This window comes from Lonchura striata, chromosome 3, assembly GCF_046129695.1.
Source record: "Lonchura striata isolate bLonStr1 chromosome 3, bLonStr1.mat, whole genome shotgun sequence".
NCBI classification, from domain to species: Eukaryota; Metazoa; Chordata; class Aves; order Passeriformes; family Estrildidae; genus Lonchura; species Lonchura striata.
The window spans coordinates 46,261,817-46,281,079 of NC_134605.1; the positions used below are offsets into that span (position 1 = coordinate 46,261,817).

The following is a 19,263-nucleotide window of genomic DNA, read 5'->3' on the forward strand; positions in this document are numbered from 1 at the left end:
AGTAAAGAGGTATTTCAGGTTTTATGATCTTTCCTTAGTCTGTGACGTTGGAATTTCTGCCCTCAGACAAAGTGAATTGATTTTGTGAAATCCTGACCACATTTAATTCTTGGCAAAACTTCTGCTGATTTCAATGGGGGCAGGATTTGGCTCTGTAGCCTAGAAGATTCAAGAAAGAGGGAAAAGATAAAAGATTTTAGTTATATTTTGTGGCCAGGTATATATTATAATATTCATTGCCTTAAATAGTGTTTTCCCAGCCCATCATAAGTAAAGCGAAGCCACAGCTCTTAAAGACACACTTCCTTCCACTGATGGATAAACTAAAGAAAAAGGCAGCAGTGGTTGTATCGGATGAAGAACATCTAAGAGCAGAAGGCAGAGGTGACATGTCGGAGGCTGAACTGCTCATCCTAGATGAGTTCACCACTTTGGCACGGGACCTCTATGCCTTCTACCCTTTGTTGATTAGATTTGTGGACTATAACAGGTATGTGGAGAGGAATAGGTCAATGAATCTCATAAAATCTTCCTTTTTATTGATACTGCTTCTTGTCCCTTGATGTGCCTAGCACTGAATTAAAGTGGCTTTTACTCAGTCTGACAATCTTGTAGTTGCTCCAGGTAATGTTTTCTGACTTTCAGGAGGAGCTGGGGTCTTTTTGAGAAGAAAACAAAACCCAATTACAATCCAGATCTATTGGATTAGAATTAAGATTAATATAAAGGATTGTAAGGGTTTTGAAATAGGACATCAAAAAGCCACTGCTACCAGAAAGGATTAAAAACATATATTATTGGTTTGGTCGACTTGTATCCTTGTAAAATGTTGAAAAGTGATTTGAAATCATGAAGAAAATGAGGATTATCCCCCTTTTCACCCTTTTACCAAATTTTAGGGCAAAATGGCTGAAAGAGCCCAATCCTGAAGCAGAAGAGTTGTTCCGCATGGTGGCTGAGGTTTTCATTTACTGGTCAAAGTCTCATGTAAGTAATTCCTTGGTAAATACTTTTTTAAATTAGGTTTCTAAATAGGTACATCAGTTATTTTATTTAGTAGTTATATTTGTAAAACACATTTAATGGCAGAAGTGAAACTGCAGATGGGAAGGTATTAGTGACTCACATTTCTGGCACATTTGAAATGGCAGAGAAGATAAAAGAGTTGGATAGGTATTTTGTACCATAGTAAATTGATTGAAGATATTTTTCTTACAGATTCTAGTTTGTTTGTTGTGGGCTTGTTTTTTGGGATTTTTTTAATGTGTTAAACTCATTCCATTTTGTATCCTTACCTTTTTTTTTCTTTACAATTATTTTAGCTCCAAAGCCTTTTTGTAATCACACCTAGTAAGCACTGATACTTATTAAATAAAACTTGATTTGGTGAATACTGGAGCACAAAGAATCAAAAACCCAAATGAGTCAAATTACTTTAAGGCATTAGATCTTTGTATGGACTGTTGTCTCTACAAAATTTCTTTATTTGCTATAGCTTCAATTATCTCAAGTCTGGGGAACGAGATACCTTATGACTTCAGTACTTGTGCCTGAATTTGTCTTTATTAGATTTATTATAAGCAACACTATGCACAAAAAGTGATTACACTGTAGGTAGATAACATATAATGAAATCACCTGTGTATTCATAATTTCAATCTTTTATTTAAGTATTTTCTTATTTACCCGAATATAGTGGAAGCTTATAATGGGGAAAAAATGAATTAATAATTTATTAGTAAGGGAAAACCTGGACAATATTTTCATATTGAATTGGAGGAGGAATAAGATTTTTATCATGTCTTTTTCATAGCTACGGAAACATTTCCTCCATTTCCCAAACATACACTACCTGAGTTATGCGATGTAAATGAAGCTGAAGTTCAAGGACATTGTTGATAATATATTAATTTTTACTGTTCTTGTCTTAACTTGTTGATTTTGCAGATTTCTACTTAATTTGTATTTTTATTTAAGGTATGTTTTGATAGAGTCATATAAATGCTTCTAACTGAGATTGTATATTTCTAGAATTTCAAAAGGGAAGAGCAGAACTTTGTGGTACAAAATGAAATCAACAACATGTCTTTCCTTATCAGTGACACCAAATCTAAGATGTCTAAGGTAGCGTATTCATATTTTTCTTTTTGCAAATGGAAGGAGTCAGGACGATTCCAGAGAAGCATCTTTCGTTGTGTGATTTTTTGGAGGGGAGGGGATTTGCTTTTGGTTTTCTCTTTTCTGGTGGAGAAGTCTATTGAAAAAATGGATTGAGATGCAAAGCACAGTCATTTCAGCAACATATTGCAAAATATTGGTAATGTTAAAATGCCAGTTACACTGGATGAGGTCACACCTGTATAAGTAATAAGGAAATTGTCAAACCAAAGACAAGTACAAAGTTTCTAGTACAATTCTTTTATTTAATATTGGATTTGGCTTCTTTTTCATCTTTATTATTTAGGCAGCAGTTTCTGACCAGGAAAGGAAGAAGATGAAGCGAAAAGGTGACCGCTACTCTATGCAGACCTCTCTCATTGTGGCAGCACTGAAGAGACTGCTTCCAATAGGCCTAAACATTTGTGCTCCTGGAGACCAAGAGCTGATTGCACTGGCCAAAAATCGTTTTAGCATGGTAGGTGCTCTTTTTGCACTTCTAAAAGTTAAAAATATTTACTAATCTAATTTTTAAGTATTTCACCCTGTGTTCATTCTTACAGCATGACACAGAGAATCAGTATAATTCTGTTTTATAAGGGCACAGTGGGGGATTATGGTGTATATCTACATATTTTCCTCATGGCATAAAACATTTCAATTTGAACATACTTATGATCAGTATGAAAGTATTTCAGAATATATCAGTATATGAATATATCAATACATTAATATATCAGTATATGAATAGATATCATTCAGTAGTTGAACTAGTTATTTCTTTATCTTAATTTTTAATGCAAAATAGTGTTTGTTATATTTTATGAAGCTTGAATTTGGTTGGAGTTGATCTCTAAAGTCTTTTCCAATCTAGTTGATTCTTAGACTCTCATAACATTAAGAACTAGCTGTTTCTTAACTTGTATGCTCAATATCATAACTAATTCCTTTTAGTCACTCTCATGTGAATGAAAGAATTTCTAAAGGGATAGACTGTTTCAAAAGTGATTCTTTTGGATATATACTCACAGTGCAATAATTTTATTTTAGTTTGGAATATACTCCTTTTTTCAAGCTATAATACTTTCTACACTCTAGGGGGTTATATGACCATTAGATTGTTGAAATGAATCCTATAAAGGATGCTATGAAAGAGCTCTGCAAAAAAAAAAAAAAAACCTCAAATCATGGAAGGCTCTGTTCATGTTATTGAATTTATTTGGTCAAACTTTCAGTATATGCATGTTAGCAATTTGAATTCAGGCTCGCATTTAGTGTGTTGCTGTGAACAGATATGTATGATGCCATCCAGAACGTGATCCTGCAAGCTTGGTTAAGAAAAGGATTGTCTCTGAGATTTTTCTCAGTCTTTCACATTGTCAGTTTCATTCATCATCTCATGAAGCCCAAGGTTGATATTTAAATGAATCATAACGTTTCCTAATTACCTTCTATTCCTAATTTATATGATTTGTAATCTATTGGCAGAAAGACACGGAAGATGAAGTACGAGATGTCATCCGCAGTAATCTTCACCTTCAGGGCAAGGTAATCTATGTGCAGTTTTTAAATTTGATTTTTCTTCCTTAGAATTAATTAGACAACCTGCCTTGGTTTGTTATGATAACTTGTAGTCCCTTATTCTCTTTTCTCAACTAACTTGTTCATGTTAACTATTAAATGTTAGGTTTTTAATGTGTGTATGTGCATTATATACAATATCATATGGCCCTTCAAATCTCTTTCCATTCGCACCATTAATAAAGAATTGGAGATGGAAGGAAGTTCTATCACTGTTTATACTCCACCTACTATTATTTGAGATAAAGTCTGCAAAATGCTCAAAGTTACTTAGTATCAACTTGAAGTCTAAAGGAAAAGGAAGCTGCCATTTTGACGTGCTCTGTAAAGTGAAAAATCTCAAACTTTCTCAGTTTGGTGCCTGATTTTCAGCCCTGGGAAAGGAAGGTTTTTTGGGAAAAAGTATAGATTTCTGTTACTTAATTCCAATTAGTGCCAGGGAATAGCTGTAGGGAAAAAGTCTTTGTCATGGTTTGACACTGGCACAATGCCAGTGCCCCCATGAAAATGTGATCCCTACCTTGAATGCTGTGAAGTGGAATCTAGAATAGAGCAAAGCAGGCCCAAGCTTAATAACAGGAAAAAAAACTTTATTAAACTACTACTACAAAAGAAAAGAGAAAACTAAAGAAGGGGAAAAAAAACCACACAAAGATCCAAATGAAAACCTTGCAAAACATTCCTCTCCCCACCACCCAACTCCAACAAACCACAGTGAAACACAATCTGGACCCCAATCAGGTTTCCACCCTCCAAACAATCGATACTCAGTCCATCGAGGGAACAGAGTCTCTCCTGTGCCACAGACCCCCCAAGAAACACAGCTCCACATCCTGTGTTTCCATGTCACACATGGCACCGCCCGGAGAAAAAGTTTGCCATGGTGACCCTTCTCCTTTCCATGCACAGTGCTCTCACCACAATGCATGGATGGTCAGACTGCCTTTAGGATTTTTCCTTTCAAGGATGCCCTGCCAAGAGGGGAGAAAACAACAGTTCAGTTTTTCATTGTTTGGGACCACAGTCCCCCCCCATTTTCCCCTGGGGCCGAGGGCTCAAGAACAGAGATCTTCTTCTCTTCTCTTTCCTTTCCAGGGCAAGGGGGCGCTACCACAAACCCCCTAACCTTTTCTCTGTTCACTCCACTTTTGTCTTTTTCCCAGCTGAAGCAGGTCTCTTGACTCACTGGCATCCTCCCAAAACACAGTCCCTCTTGAAGGAGAAGATTGGTTCAGTTTGTGGCTAACACGGAAAAGTCCAGCCAAAAGCCACTCCTTGTCCCCCTCCCATCCAGAATTCCTCCTTCCAACATCCCATCCCAGGGTCCAAGGTGTCCCTCTTCCTCTCTTTCAAACCGAGGAGGGGAAAGGAAAATTCACAAAGCTTTCATTTTCTCAAGGAAGGGTTAAAAGTCCGAACTCCCAGGATGGCTCGATGCCTGGACATCCAGCAACTCCCACACAACTGGGCACCTTGGAGCTCCCCCCGCTCCTCCTTCCTTGCGGCTTTCTCTCTCCCTCTCGGGAGAGGAACGCTGGGGGGGGAAATGGAGACATCCCAGATTTCTTCCACCCTTCCATCTGCAGGGGCCAGCCCGGTTCCAGTCCTTCCACCACCCTTGGGGCTTTCGGCCTACCTTTCTCAGGCCATGGGCTTCCCCTCCCCCACCCAGCTCGTGGCTGGGCGGGGGAAGGTCTGCACTGTGGCTGACCAGAACCAAAGAGAGCGAGTTCCCCTGGGAATTCTGCTTTCAACCCTTCTGTGTTCTCAGAGGCGTGTCTACTTTCAATTGGTCAATATCTAAATTGACCTCTTCCTTCCGGAAAAAATTATCTTTCCGTGTCAAACCACGACAGTCTTGAAATGGCCAGTGTAATGAAACTGTTTTATTAATGCATCAAATAAAGAAAAAGAATCCAGAATATGGAAGTGTAATAAAATTATGCATGATGGAATTGTACCTGTACCTATGGATGTTGCTTTACTTTGGATTGTCCTCCACTTCCTCTCCCTGCCCCATGTTTTATTCACCTCTAGAGAAAACTAAACTACTGTTTTCTGTGCTTATTAAAAGGTCACAAAAGAGTAAACATGAGTTGAAAATCTGGTGCTTTTTTTTTTTTCTGAACCATTATTTAAGAATCATTTAGTAGTCTACATTCCACTGCAATCAGTGCATGGCAGTAATAATTTTTTTTTTTTTATGAACTGGTAGTGGGATGCTTCTTCCTCAATAATATGTGAAGATTAATTTTCTCCCATCATATTTTTTTGTATGTCTTTGCCATGTTAACAACAAGAGTGTTTAATCCAGTAGCTTTAAATTATAGGGTTTGCGCATAGAAAAGTTTACTCTGAAAGCAAAAGATTTGGTTAAATCCTAAAATCTTGAAATACTTATCCTTATATAGCACATATTGTTATATAATGAGAAGCAGAAAACACATGGGCAAAGTACTAGGCAGAAAGCAGTGTTTCTGAAGATCTTAATGAGCAACAGTACTTAAACAATGTGAATGCCATGAACATAAAACCTTTGAACATGAGGTGATTTTGTGTATAAACTTCAATAGTGTTTTCTTAGTGACAGTGATAGATATTTCTTTTCTGTCATTTTCAGTATGTGTACAATGTAATTTTGTGAGCCATGCATTACAAGTCTTGCCTGGGTTTTCATGTTGCTATTTAGCACTTACCCTCCTGTCTTAACTATTTCTGTTTCTGTTTTGTTTCTTCAGTGATACATTCTGCTGTTAAGAAATTTCTGTCTGTTACTGCTTTGTTGCCTGGATGTCCTGATACGTCCTAATCCTTGGTCTTTGCTTTCTCTTTAAAAGCTTCCTATGCTTCAATTAAAAGTTTGCTATTGTTAAGCAACATACATCTTCTCTATTTAATGGGAATAAAACTGTTTTTAAATTTCTTAGATTGATGCAATTTCACAGTGCCTTGATAATTAAGATAAAAGTAATTTTAGCTAATCCAAAATCCACACTGTTGGATTTTCCAGTTGTAAACTTTTCATCAGTGACTGTAGAATCTCCTATTTTTAAATGAATTCCCAGTGGAAGATGAAAATCTGAAAGAGAACCACATAATACATAGATAGAAAAACTAAATTGCTATTGTCGTTAGCTTTATTTTAGAGCTGTTTACATATTGCTTTAATAACTTCTAAAAGCTCTGATTTAGACCTGTATGTAACTGCAGAAAAAATGGGATTTTATCAGTAACACATTCTAGAGTTAACACTAAATGTAAGTATGTAGCTAGTTAAAGTATAATGTCTAAAGTTAAATTCAGTAGTTATGTACAAATTACAATACAATTCATTCCATAATTCTCTAATTTCATTAGGCTTCAGTCACTATACAGTCAAGTATGATGTTTTTTGTTACCAAAAATGATATCATCATGCATGGGCTACCCTTTTGTTGTCTAATTAAATCAAATGTAATAGGAATGAGGGCCAAATGGTCTTATAAATTGAAATTATTTTCTACTATGAATTAATACGTAATTTAGTTATCGTGGTGTGTGTAAAGCAGCTTTCAAAATATAGGAAAAATACTGCTTTTTGAGAGCTGGTTTGCTTCCAACCATAGCAATTTTAAATGGTGTTTTCTGTTAACCACTTCTTCTCACAGACACCTTACACTGTTATTTACATTAGAGCTAAAATGCAATTTATCTAGATTAATTTTTGGAGTACTACACTGTTAGAGAATCGTCCTTCTGAATCTTTAGCTATTAATGTTATGGCATCTATTTCATGCATTTGTCTACCTTTGTCTACATTTGTCTTCATCCTGTTTCTGTCTTTCCTTTCCTTGCATGCCTGCATGCTGTTACTCAGTACCAAGCCTTTTATTTCAAGAAACTGATGATGAAACTTGCATTCATTTTGACATGGATGAAGCTCAAGTCACCAAAATCTTCTTCCAGCCATTCTAATTCACACCTTGAAATGCCAACTACTCATACCCTTAGAAAACTACCTATACAAAAAAGCTGTACCTTGATAGAATGTGAGGAGTCCTCAGATCAAAAGACATCTCCATCTGTGATTAAAAAGTCTTTTATGGACTATCCATTCATGATGATCCAGTCAAATGCGCACACAAAGACTGTGGATGTGACAGTTGTTAAGAAATGGAAAAGCCGAAAGGTGGAAGAAATGACTGCAAAATGTGGCTTTCTAGGTTATAATAAGCTATTAATGAACGACTCTGTAAGTTTTTAATCATTCCTGGAACTTGAGTAAACCATATATCATAATATGTTTTGGGGAGGTGAATTAGCATTATTGTCTCATCTTAGGCACAAATTGAAATCTGGATCAACAAAGAAGTTTTAGCCAACTAAGTGTTGAGTCCAAGCTCTATGAAATCTATAGAATTTTAGCTCCCCCTCCCTGAGTTCTCTAGCCATCTGGGCCAGTGTGTCTTCAACAGTAACAGCAGAATCAGGAATGATCACTGGCCACAGCTCTCAGTAAAATGGGTCACCAGTGTCATTGTAAATGGCACAGTAAATGGTTGCAAAGTGTGTTGCATTGGTCTTGATTAGCATAAGGACTGGGGAGACAAAACAAACCAAGAAGAAATCGCCAATTGTAAAAGAGAGAATAACAGATTAATGAAGTAGAAAAAAAGAAATGTAAAGAGAAAAACTTGATAAAAAGCATTTTGATTCTTACAGTTCTTTATAATTTGTAGGCTGATAAGCAAATGCATCTGGATTTCATTTTTCCAAATCAACTTATAATTTTTTAGCTATGATCAGTAAAATGAGAATTTTCTAACGATAAAAAAAAAAAAAAAAATTAAAATAGACTTAAATAATAGAAGTACCTACTAATATCCATAACTGAAAACTAAGTAATCCCAACTAATAGAGCAACACTTTTAATGTTGTTTCATTTAATAATGGGAAAGGCAGTGTACTAAGTTATGTCTGTGTACCTCATATTCATTACTTTTCCTCAAATATTATATTAATTGCTGGTGTCAGTACTATTTGTTGACCAATGATTTTTTGATATTTGTATTATTATTAGTGTTTTAGTTCTGTGGGACAGGTTGCCCATAGAAACTGTGGATGCATCACCTCTGGAAGTATTCAATGCCAAGTTGGACATGAATTTGAGAAGTCTGGTCTTGTGGAAGATGTCCTTGTGTATGGCAAAGGGGTTGGAATAAGATGGCCTTAAAGTTGCCTTCCAACCCAAAACACTTTGTTTTCTGGAAGGTCTTATAAGGCATTGCACAAATATGTCTTGTTCTCACAGTGTAATGGATGCTAGATGGGTTATGTAAAGGTGTAGGTTGGCTGTACAAAGTGTTTCAGTTTGCCTTTGAAGCTATTCCTCTACTAGTTAAGCTGTTTGGAACATTTTGCCTTGGTGACCTGTGAAATCTTTCTCCTGCAGCTTGAGGATCCCGCCATTAGATGGCAGATGGCACTTTACAAAGATTTGCCAAACAGGACTGAAGATTCCTCAGATCCAGAAAAGACTGTGGAAAGGGTCCTTGATATAGCTAATGTGCTATTTCACCTGGAACAGGTTAGACACATTCTAACAATTCCATTGCTTCTTAATCTAAATAAAATTATCCACCCTTTCATTTGTACTTTTACCTCCTATATTTAATGTTATATTCTTTTTGCTTTCTTCTGATAGCTACTGTTTACATGCTTAATCCTGTGTTTTGTAGTTCAATATCATGGTAATATCTATCTTGCAGTGTATTTGCAGCAGCTTGAACAATTTGTTTGGCCAATCTGGAAAATTCATATATTCCTTGCTGCATTCAAGAAACAGCAGAATCAGGCTGGAGGAATTATTTTTTCTGAAAAAGTTCTGTCACAAACTTTAAGTTGCTTCAGAATCTGGCAAAAAGCTCTATTGAATTATTTAATGGTTTTTTGCATTAATATATGAGCTTCCCATGTGGCCTGAACTACAGTAACTTTTATTTAAGTAATTCTGGCTTTTATTTTGTGTCCTTTCCATATCCTTGAAAATACGAAGTTAAAAAATCTCCTGTATGGATACATCTTACAGGTCAAAGACTAGTTGATAAGTTATTTTTGTGACTTTTCTCTTTGAATTATTATGCACTTTAGATTTATTATGCTTTGTCTTTTTTAAAATGTGGTGAAAAAACAGGACATTAACTTGGAAGCTGTTCCTAATGGCAGAAATGAACACAGATTGTTGCATACCATAGGCTACAAACTATCTTCATATAAATGTTACTAATTTTTTTTTTCCTTTTCAAAGAACATTTTAAAATTCAAGGTTCTCTTGAATTCTCATTAGATTAGTTGGTTTCACTTAGAAAGTTTCCAGATCCAATATCAAGAAGTTTCCTCACTGTCAGGAAGTCACTGGTTCAGTCAGTGGGAACCTGAGAGATATGTAAACGTGCTGGTATGCACACTGCAGAAGGTGTGTTGATGTGAATATCTGTGTCCTGTCTGCTGCATTGTACAACTCTTCTTCATATAGTTTGCCAGCCTAGATGTGGATTTGCTGCAAGTTCAACAGCCTTAAACAGTTTGGTAGAAGACAATGAGGAGTCACTAATTTTTTCCTGTTGCTGAATATGTGTGGAGCAAGCAAAAAGTGATAGAAATATGGAAGTAAATCTTTGTCAATCATGATTTACCTATAAAAGAGAGCAAGAGAGAAGAATGGGTGCCGATTTGAAAGGATATAGGTTTGCTCTGAGGAAAGAAGACTAGAGAAAAGCTAGAAATATGGGTGGGGGGTGAAGGAGGGAAAGGTTTCCTCTTCTACCCTGGTTTTATCAAAGTTGACTGAGATGATCCAGCAGTAGTACAGAACAGGATGGATTCTCATTGTAATATCAGGCCAACATTTAGGATCAGTACTTCTGATCAGACTTAAACAATTTGTTGAAAAGTTTTCTGCTTTTTTTTATGGCTACCTTGCATCTATTTGTTTAATCTAAGATTTAGCCCCACAGCTTTTCTTATCTTCTGTAGATAAATGTTCAGGAGATGTTGTTACTGAAATGGGAAATCTGGTGTCTTTACAATTAATGAATATATAAGCACTGCATCTGTTTTTCTGATAGTCTTGAGTAATCCTTTGCTCTCTGTATGCAAACACTCTGTTCTCTATATATACATACTCCAAATGTTTCTGTATTGCACTGGCAACATTCAGTCTATTCTTTGTATTTTCTTTCCATGCAGACCTAACTTCTTTGTTTTTACTGTTTTCAGAAATCTGCTTGTGTAGGCCGAGGCTATTTCTTTTGGGAAAGTATAGAGTGATTTATAATTGTTTGTGAAGATTTTACTAATTAGCTAACTTCCACATTTGGATTTGTCTGACTTTTAAATTATTAGTGCTGGCACTTTTTTGTGACTGTAAAAATGTTTGCACTGAATGCTTTGTTGTCCTTTCTCTTAAAAATATTTTCCTTTTGCATTTTATCTTTTATAAAGAACTTTAAGTTTGCTACCATTTAATCTTACAAATATAATTACATATTTCACTGAATGGCAGTGTTTTTGTCTAATTAAATGCTCATTGTTTAACTATTAGTATTTTTTTCATATTTCACTAAACTGGATAATCAGATTTGGATTGAATATTGGGTCTACTTAAATGTCCGAATTGTCACTACATATTTTACGTATCAAGCTTGATTTTGTTTCAAGGGAGAATTTCAACGATTTTCAGGGTAGAAATGATGACTTCCACTGGCTTCTTTGATGCTGTTGGAACACAGAGGAGTGTAGTTGTTTGTAAAAGAAACAAATCGCCCATAAAAAACCAAACAGCCCACCCCAAAGTTCAACTCCCCTTTACTCTATAACAGTTACATTGGTTAAATCAAGTTATATAATATTTATGGAAGATGTGTGAAATAAATCACAGAGATCATTAATAGGCTGTGGGGAAGGATAGGTCCATTGCACTGTCTGCAATCATAGTTCCCAGTTATCCAGTCAGGATATATGCAGAAGTATGTAGGTGCTCTTCAGCACCACAGCTGGTTTCCATCTTGGGATGGAAACAAGAATAAGAGGTGGAAGAAGAAAACCTGAAGGCATAAAAGATAAAGATCGAGTACACCCTTTTCATCTCATGTTACTGTAGAGCCAAGATGCAGAAAGAGAATATAATTTAAGACAGAGCTGTAGTTTTCTGAAATGTAGCTAAAGTGTTTTGAAGTATTTTATGTAAATTCTGTCTGTGCTACTTCAAAGAAAAGATTTAGTCTTAAGTCCTTGTACTTGTCACTCTTTCCTAAGACTAATTCCTCTCTATCATAGCTGATCATTATAAATATTACAAAGATTATTTGTATCCATGAAAATTTCTTTTAAAATATTGTCTGAGGCAATGAGAAGGTGTACAATTTACCTGTACATGTGTAAAGAGTTACATATAAAAGATGGAATGAATGGAGGCTCTTTGCATTGGAAGTTAAGGCTTCCTGAGAAATGGCCTTACTGATAGTGCTCTATCTAAAATATAGAAAAAGTAGAATTAAGTGAAAAAGAAGAATATCTATATCATATCAGGAAAGGGAGATTTTGCTTTATTTTCTAAATTCTGATTCTATGACTTGGCTGAATGCTTGAACTCTGTCTAGAACACTTTTTCTGGTCTATTCTTCTGTTACTTTTCTACTTGATTTATCTGTTAACTAACATTTTTACTAATATTACTCTTTCCCAACAATAGGGACAGTGCCACATTATTTTCCCATGTGTTTTTTGTGTAACAGGTTGAGCATCCGCAGAGGTCCAAGAAAGCAGTGTGGCATAAGCTGCTGTCTAAACAGAGGAAAAGAGCAGTGGTGGCCTGCTTTAGAATGGCACCATTGTATAATCTTCCAAGGTAAGAGCTGTATTGCTCTGTCTTTCACAAATGCACTAAAGTTCATAAAGAGGTATCTGGAAAGCTCAAGAGGAAAAAAGAAAGGAAACCAGTAACTGATAAACTACTTGGTATATTTCTTTTTTATTAGGTTTAATTACTTCTTTCTATCTTCTGAAAATAATAAAAAAAAATATTTTCAGTTTCTGATTTCAAGTCTAATCCTGAACATTAAAAAATGCAATTATTTGAGCACAATACAAAGTTATCTATTGGTCTATTTTAATAATGGTTTTCTTAATATTAGTATTAAAAAATACAGAAATATTTTATATTAAAAACATAAAACTTACCAATGTGGCAATTAATTTTTTAATTTGTTATATTTAAATTTCTTTAAAGGTTTATTTATTATCTGTTTCTAAATGATTGTTAATATGTTTTAGCATGAGTTTTACAACTCATGTGGGAAACAGTTTTAAATAAAAACATTTTAATGTAAATTTTATTTTTAAATGGGTGCTTTGATAGGTTTAACCATAGAACTTTTTCTTTCTTCTTATTGTTGTAATGACTGTTCAGTTCTTCAAGCTAAATGAAATTCATATTGACCAAATCTACTTTTAAAAATTTACAACTTTTGTTTTAAATGCTCTTTTTCAGACACCGAGCCGTCAATCTCTTTCTTCAAGGCTATGATAAATCTTGGATTGAAACAGAAGAACACTATTTTGAAGACAAACTGATAGAAGACTTAGCAGTATGTCTGGGTGAAAGGGTCATAGGAATGTATTATGGATTAACATTCAATTTGTACAGTAATAATTATAAATATGTGAAGTAGCTAAGATATCACTTAACCTATCTCTACCCAAAGGGATGAGCTATAATCAAGTCACTTCGACGGCTTTTTAAAAATTACACGTGATGGAGATTCCAAAATCCCCTCAGGCTCTTTGCTTCAGGGCTTCAATAACCTTTTAAAAAGATTTTTTTTCTAAATTACATATCAACTGCTGTCATTCCCCTGTCTCTTATCTTGTGCCCTGTGGAGAACTAGAACAGCCTATTCCCTCCTGTTTTGCAGCTAGCCTTTGTGTATTTGAGGACTACATAATCCACATTAAAGCCATTTAAGTCAAAAGGTTAGAATATGAAACTAGAGGAATCTAGTCTTAGATCAATCAGTTCCTTAGAAGCTGTCAGAGTTTGCTTCTTCACAGAAGAATCCTCTTGGCAGGGACATGAAGATTTTTCCCAGTGGTGAAGTGTTAGAGCCATGTCTTTAGCCTTGCAAATACCTACAGTGATTTTCATTTAAGTCTGTGGTCCTCATCCCTTACAATTGTCTCTCTGAAAGGTAGCTTTTTCTCATCTTGGGCAAGAAACTAGAAACTGATTCAGTCCCTGGGAGGTCCAACAGAGCACAGTCTGAAATCAGTCTTTTTATTGTAAGGAGAGCCTACACTCTGCAATAGAGGGAGGAAGCTAACCATAAAATTTCTATTAGAAAAAAAGTAATAATCTGCTCTTCCTGCTTAAAGCTTGCTTAAAACCAGTTACCTAAGTTATAAACAAATTTAAAAATTAATCAAAATAGTGAAAGGGAAATCACCAGCAATAAGCTCAACACAGACAGAACAGACTATGGAAGTTCAGTTTTGCCAGCACACACACAGAATTAATTTATTGTGGCATCCTTTGTGTATGAACAATATTATCCTTTTTGTGAAAAAACAAGAGATTTCTACAAATGTTTACTTTGTATACAGCCTTTTAAACTGATATCCTTAGGTATCCCAACACAATGCAAGTGTTTTAAATAGGGAAGGTTCAGTCTCAAAAATAATTTTATTTTAGAAGCTGGGAGCATGAGTGTGCAACAGAACAACATAAGAACATAACATGTTCTTTGCATGTGTGCATGTATATGCAGTTGTGTGCATGTAAAGAAATAACCCAGCGTGGTAATTTGGCTACACTGACATGAGGGATTATCTCCTTACCTCCATGATGAACCTATATATTTGCTAAGTTCATCAATTACTCCTTGCTCACCAGTAGCTTGACTGAAAAAACTGTCTCAGAGAAGACAGAAACAGACTGGTCTGGCTTTTATATCATCCTTTATTTAAAAAAAAAAAACCTACAGGAATTCCCTTTTAATTCCACAAATTCATGGATATGTGTGTTTCCATTGCTCTCTTTGGGAGACCATAGAAATAGTAGTATTCACAGATATCTATAAGCATTTTCACAGGAATCTGTCGGGCATGCAAAATTTGTTTTCTCAATAGACAACAAACCATTTTCCCAGTATCTTTGAAGTGGCCAACACATCCTTACTGCTTAATTGATAACATATTGCAATTGTGTATTACTTGTGCTGTCTTATCAATGCATGGAATTATTATTATTTATCTGTATTTTGGTGTATAGTGCTAGATGAAAACAAGGATGAAGAGTGAGTATATTTTATGCAAGCTATTTTCATTGAGCTACCAGATTATTCATAGGAAATAGCATCTGGATGAAGCAGTTTTTTTAGTAACTTGACAGGCAAAACTTGCTTTCTGAAATGTCTTTTGGCAAACAATGAGAAATCAGAGATTTGTATAGATGCTTTTAAGACCACTGTTAGGTCATTGTTGTAGTATTTAGGACTACCTTTTCTTTCAAAGAAAGCCAACTAGAGCTGTCTAAAACTGAAAGCAAAATAACCACATGAAAAAAACTCTTTTTATGGCTTTATATATATTATTGAATCATGTATAATATTTTTTCTACATTATTGGTTTGTTGTCTCCTAAATTTCTATATCCTGCCAACATTATTGTTGTTGGTAGATAGAGCTCCTTCTGTCTAAAACTGTTGGTAAGCTTCAGGTTTGGATTTCCTCTCCTTCAAAGTCTCTCAGAGTTTCTCAGATAACATTATACCTAGCATAGACTTGAAATGGGATTGTCATTTTTCTGATGAAGCTGGTTAACATAGCAACAATCAGTACAATAACAAATGATGGCTTCTAGTTACCACTAGTTCTGGATAACAGAGTAAAATATTGAAGTTATTTTTAGAATGTAGTGAAGAGGGTTGATTTTTAGGAGGAGAAGAAATCCAAAGCTTTGCAAGTGGTATCTTTGTAAGTCTTCAGGTCATAAACACAGTTGGGATTCAGTTTTGTCATACTTTGCTAGAAAGTTTCTTCCTCTTGGTTGTTCAAATAAAAATTACATATATGTAATATTTATTGTTTAGTAAATTGCACAGAATAAAAGATTTTTTACTATTGATAATTGAATATACTTTAAAATTTTTTTTTTTTCCTAAAGAAACCTGGAGAGGAACCACCAGAAGAAGATGAAAGCCTTAAAAGAGTTGATCCTTTACATCAACTTATTCTGCTATTCAGTCGAACAGCCTTGACTGAGAAATGGTAGGGATGGTGTGAGACTACTGAGTGTATGCAGATTTTCAGATTACTCCTGTATTTGAAGTCATATATGTCTCTTTCCAAGTGAGATTGCATAAGCTAGGCCAAAACGTGCGTATGAAGATACGGTGAGTTTGAGTTACACTCAAACCTCTTTAGCTTGTGGTATGGAGAGAGATTTTAATATGACTTTTTCACAGCTATGGATGCTGTGTGCAGGGTTTACTACTCCTCTGTCTTCCATCTATGTTCCCTATTGACAGTTACATTCTGAATATGAAATACATTCTAAGTATAATTAAAAATTAACTATATTCACTTTACTGGAAGGTGTTCATGAATTTCTGAGTACTGTGTCTGTAGCTGGCTATACTTTGTATTTGTATAAGTTAATCAAGTCTTTCTTTTACATGGTAATTATTAATGAGCATAGAAGTTATTTAAAAATATTTTTAAGATGCTTAAAAATATTATGGCACTTCAGTTCTACTGTAATTAAGCTTCCTCATTCTACCTTTCCTCTGTCTGTTAACCAGCAAATTGGAAGAAGATTTCCTGTATATGGCTTATGCTGACATTATGGCAAAGGTAACTTGTTTTATACCTATTGTTTATTTTGTGTTTAAATTTTAGTGAAGAAGATTAAAAAAAATAATTTGTAGAGTGTAATCAGTAAATTGCAAGTTATGAGCAATGTTTTCTTTCCACATGGTATCAGAGCTGCCATGATGAAGAAGATGATGATGGTGAAGAAGAAGTGAAGAGTTTTGAAGTAAGATTATACTTGTTTTGTTTTTCTTGTCATGTTAGACATTATTTCATAGCTTCCAGCTGACATTTATGTTTTTTGGTTCATGGCTTACTGCAGCTTATTATGCCAGTGAACTGCATGTCACAAGCTGGATATGGCAGATATAAGTCCCCAGATTAATATTAGTGAAACAAAAACATGCACAATATTACATAATATAAGATTAAATAGAGAATAATTTAGTGGCTCTTAGATATTTATCTCATTTAACTTTAACTTTTTAGTTAGGTATTACAGATAGTAACTTCAAAAGTCTGATAATAACAGACTGTATATTTAAAATTATTCTGCCCTACCTTTAGTTTGGACTTTTAAAATACTATAATACTACTTTTGCAGTTGTCATTTGCATTCAGTACCAGTAATTCATACAGTAGTTTTAGGTTTCACATATATATTAGTGCTTCTTAATAAAATGTGAACTTCTGTTCATTGCTACTGCTAAGAGTTTTGCTTGTGTTGAGAATAGGAAATTTATATTTATTGCTGTTTAATGCTGAGTTTTTAGTGATCATCACTGTTTTAAGGATATACACATGAGCTGATTACAAGTGTAAGATTTGAGTCCTTGTCATGTGCTTGCTCTGGGATCTGTCTCTCCTTTTCCATTCATAAAATGGAGTTTGCAAGAAATTTGTGTCTTCTGAGGGACACTGTCAGAATTAGCTCTTTAATATTTTTAATATTTTAATGTGTTTTCACATATTAAGATTCTGACATTAAAAGATATCTCTTGTGTCTTTCAAATTAGTATTTATGTTCCATATCTCCACTAAAACACAGAAATATGAAATAAATACTTTTATTATTTCTTAAAAAATTCTAAATATACTGATTTATTTGCTGTAAAGCTATCTGTGCTGTTTTGATTGTTGAGGAGTGGTTTGGGTCATGTTTACTTTAACTCCATTGTTTTATAGACATAGAATGTTCTGTATGTTTTCTACATGATGATGCATGATATAGCACTGAATCATTTAAGTACATATTCCCTATTTGTAAGTAGAAAGAATATCAATATTAAGTAAGTATATTAATATTAAGAAAGTAAGTAGAAAGAATATCAATATTAAATTATTTTCAATCATTCAGAAGTCCAGTTGAGTTACAAGTAATATACTCAATATATAAATTTTTGTTTCTTGCTAAATATCTCAGTATGAACACAAATTTCAGTGGGCTTTTCTATTTTTTCTTTTCCTTTGGGAATAGTCTTGACAAAGACTATTCATTCCTATAGGCTCTTATCAGTTAGCCTGTATGTGCTTATAAGATAGCAAAAGCCTCATGCTTATAGATATGAAAATTGTTAAATAGAAAATCATTGAGGTGTATGAAAGAATCTATCAGTAAAGAATTTGTTAGTGCTCCTTACCAAAATTGTAATGGGTTCTTTGTTCAGCATTCAATTTTTTGTCTTGAGAGAAGATCCTATTCATTTGTTTCTCTTTATTGCTTTTCCTGTAGCTGTGAAACTTATGTTTAAATAATGTATTTATATGTTCAAAAGACAAATTTGTGTATGTATTTGGTCAGTCACCTGCAGAAAAAAAATTTGGACTTCTTTTTCTTATTACTATTTCGCTTCTTGTCCTTGCTCTTCCTTAAGGTGACAGGATCACAACGCAGCAAGGTAAAACAAAAAAAAAATATGTGTGTATTTGTCTGGGTCTAATTTTGTGATCTTTCAGGCCCAACATCTTGGATAAATTCAACTAAAGAGTCTTGAAATAATTTTTAACATTTTGGTTCCAGCATGACATCTCTACCAAACCTTTTTTGTGCACAAGCTCTTTAAAGATTTCAGAAATTATTTATGCAGAATATGCCATGTAAAATTGTGATACTGTTTTGGGGAAAGCAGAGTGTTGTTTGGCTTGTTCACGTTGTTATGCTGTTCATTCCATTTGTGCATAGGCTATCTTCTTTCTGGTTATAACTTGATTTGAATTAATTAAACAACTTACTTGGTTATTGAGGGGAAAGTAGCTGAATTTTTCTTCTGTCTCTTCGCAGACACAGATTTCTGATATAGTGGTAGAATTCTGTTTCCAATGTTTGTCACAGAGAGAGCATCAAACATAGTTCAAGTCTGATTCAGATCCTTTGAGGAACTGAGTCCTCAGCCTTCAATGTTATATTAGTTGACAGAAACTCCTTAGATACTCCTTACCTTAAATGATTCATTTCTTCTATGTTTTCTCTAAGAACAGAGGCAATTGCTCTGAAACTTCAGTATTAATTTTTTTATTGGCCCAATTTCTTACACAGCATTTTGTGTGTCATCATGAAAGCCTCACCATTTGTTTCTGAAAGGTGTCCCATGGCTATGCAGCAGACTACTTGCCTGTTTCACACAGGTCGAAGTCTCAGTTCCTGCTGTTGACTCAGGCCACTTGCTGGTAGCGCTGCAGG

The 19,263-nt window shown here is 34.6% G+C and overlaps 1 protein-coding gene and 1 long non-coding RNA gene across 7 annotated transcripts in view; one reads left to right on the forward strand and one right to left on the reverse strand.

Moving 5' to 3' along the window:
* Positions 1-19,263, forward strand: part of RYR2 (ryanodine receptor 2) — a 381,271-nt gene that overhangs the window by 309,667 nt on the left and 52,341 nt on the right. For 3 of the 6 annotated variants that reach the window (XM_021527067.3, XM_021527068.3, XM_021527069.3), the window contains 12 exons: positions 250-490; positions 900-987; positions 2,032-2,124; positions 2,465-2,635; positions 3,646-3,705; positions 9,170-9,304; positions 12,513-12,625; positions 13,268-13,364; positions 15,937-16,040; positions 16,574-16,625; positions 16,756-16,809; positions 18,458-18,481. In XM_021527067.3, the coding sequence (XP_021382742.2) occupies positions 250-490; positions 900-987; positions 2,032-2,124; positions 2,465-2,635; positions 3,646-3,705; positions 9,170-9,304; positions 12,513-12,625; positions 13,268-13,364; positions 15,937-16,040; positions 16,574-16,625; positions 16,756-16,809; positions 18,458-18,481 (1,232 nt within the window). The remainder of the gene's footprint in view (positions 1-249; positions 491-899; positions 988-2,031; positions 2,125-2,464; positions 2,636-3,645; positions 3,706-9,169; positions 9,305-12,512; positions 12,626-13,267; positions 13,365-15,936; positions 16,041-16,573; positions 16,626-16,755; positions 16,810-18,457; positions 18,482-19,263) is intronic. The other 3 variants (XM_021527070.3, XM_021527071.3, XM_021527072.3) reach the window with 1 other exon arrangement.
* LOC144246060 (uncharacterized) lies at positions 4,312-5,486 on the reverse strand. Its single transcript, XR_013339713.1, has 2 exons — positions 5,375-5,486; positions 4,312-4,950 (listed from the first exon to the last, which is right to left on the reverse strand). It is a non-coding gene; the product is annotated as an uncharacterized LOC144246060 (long non-coding RNA).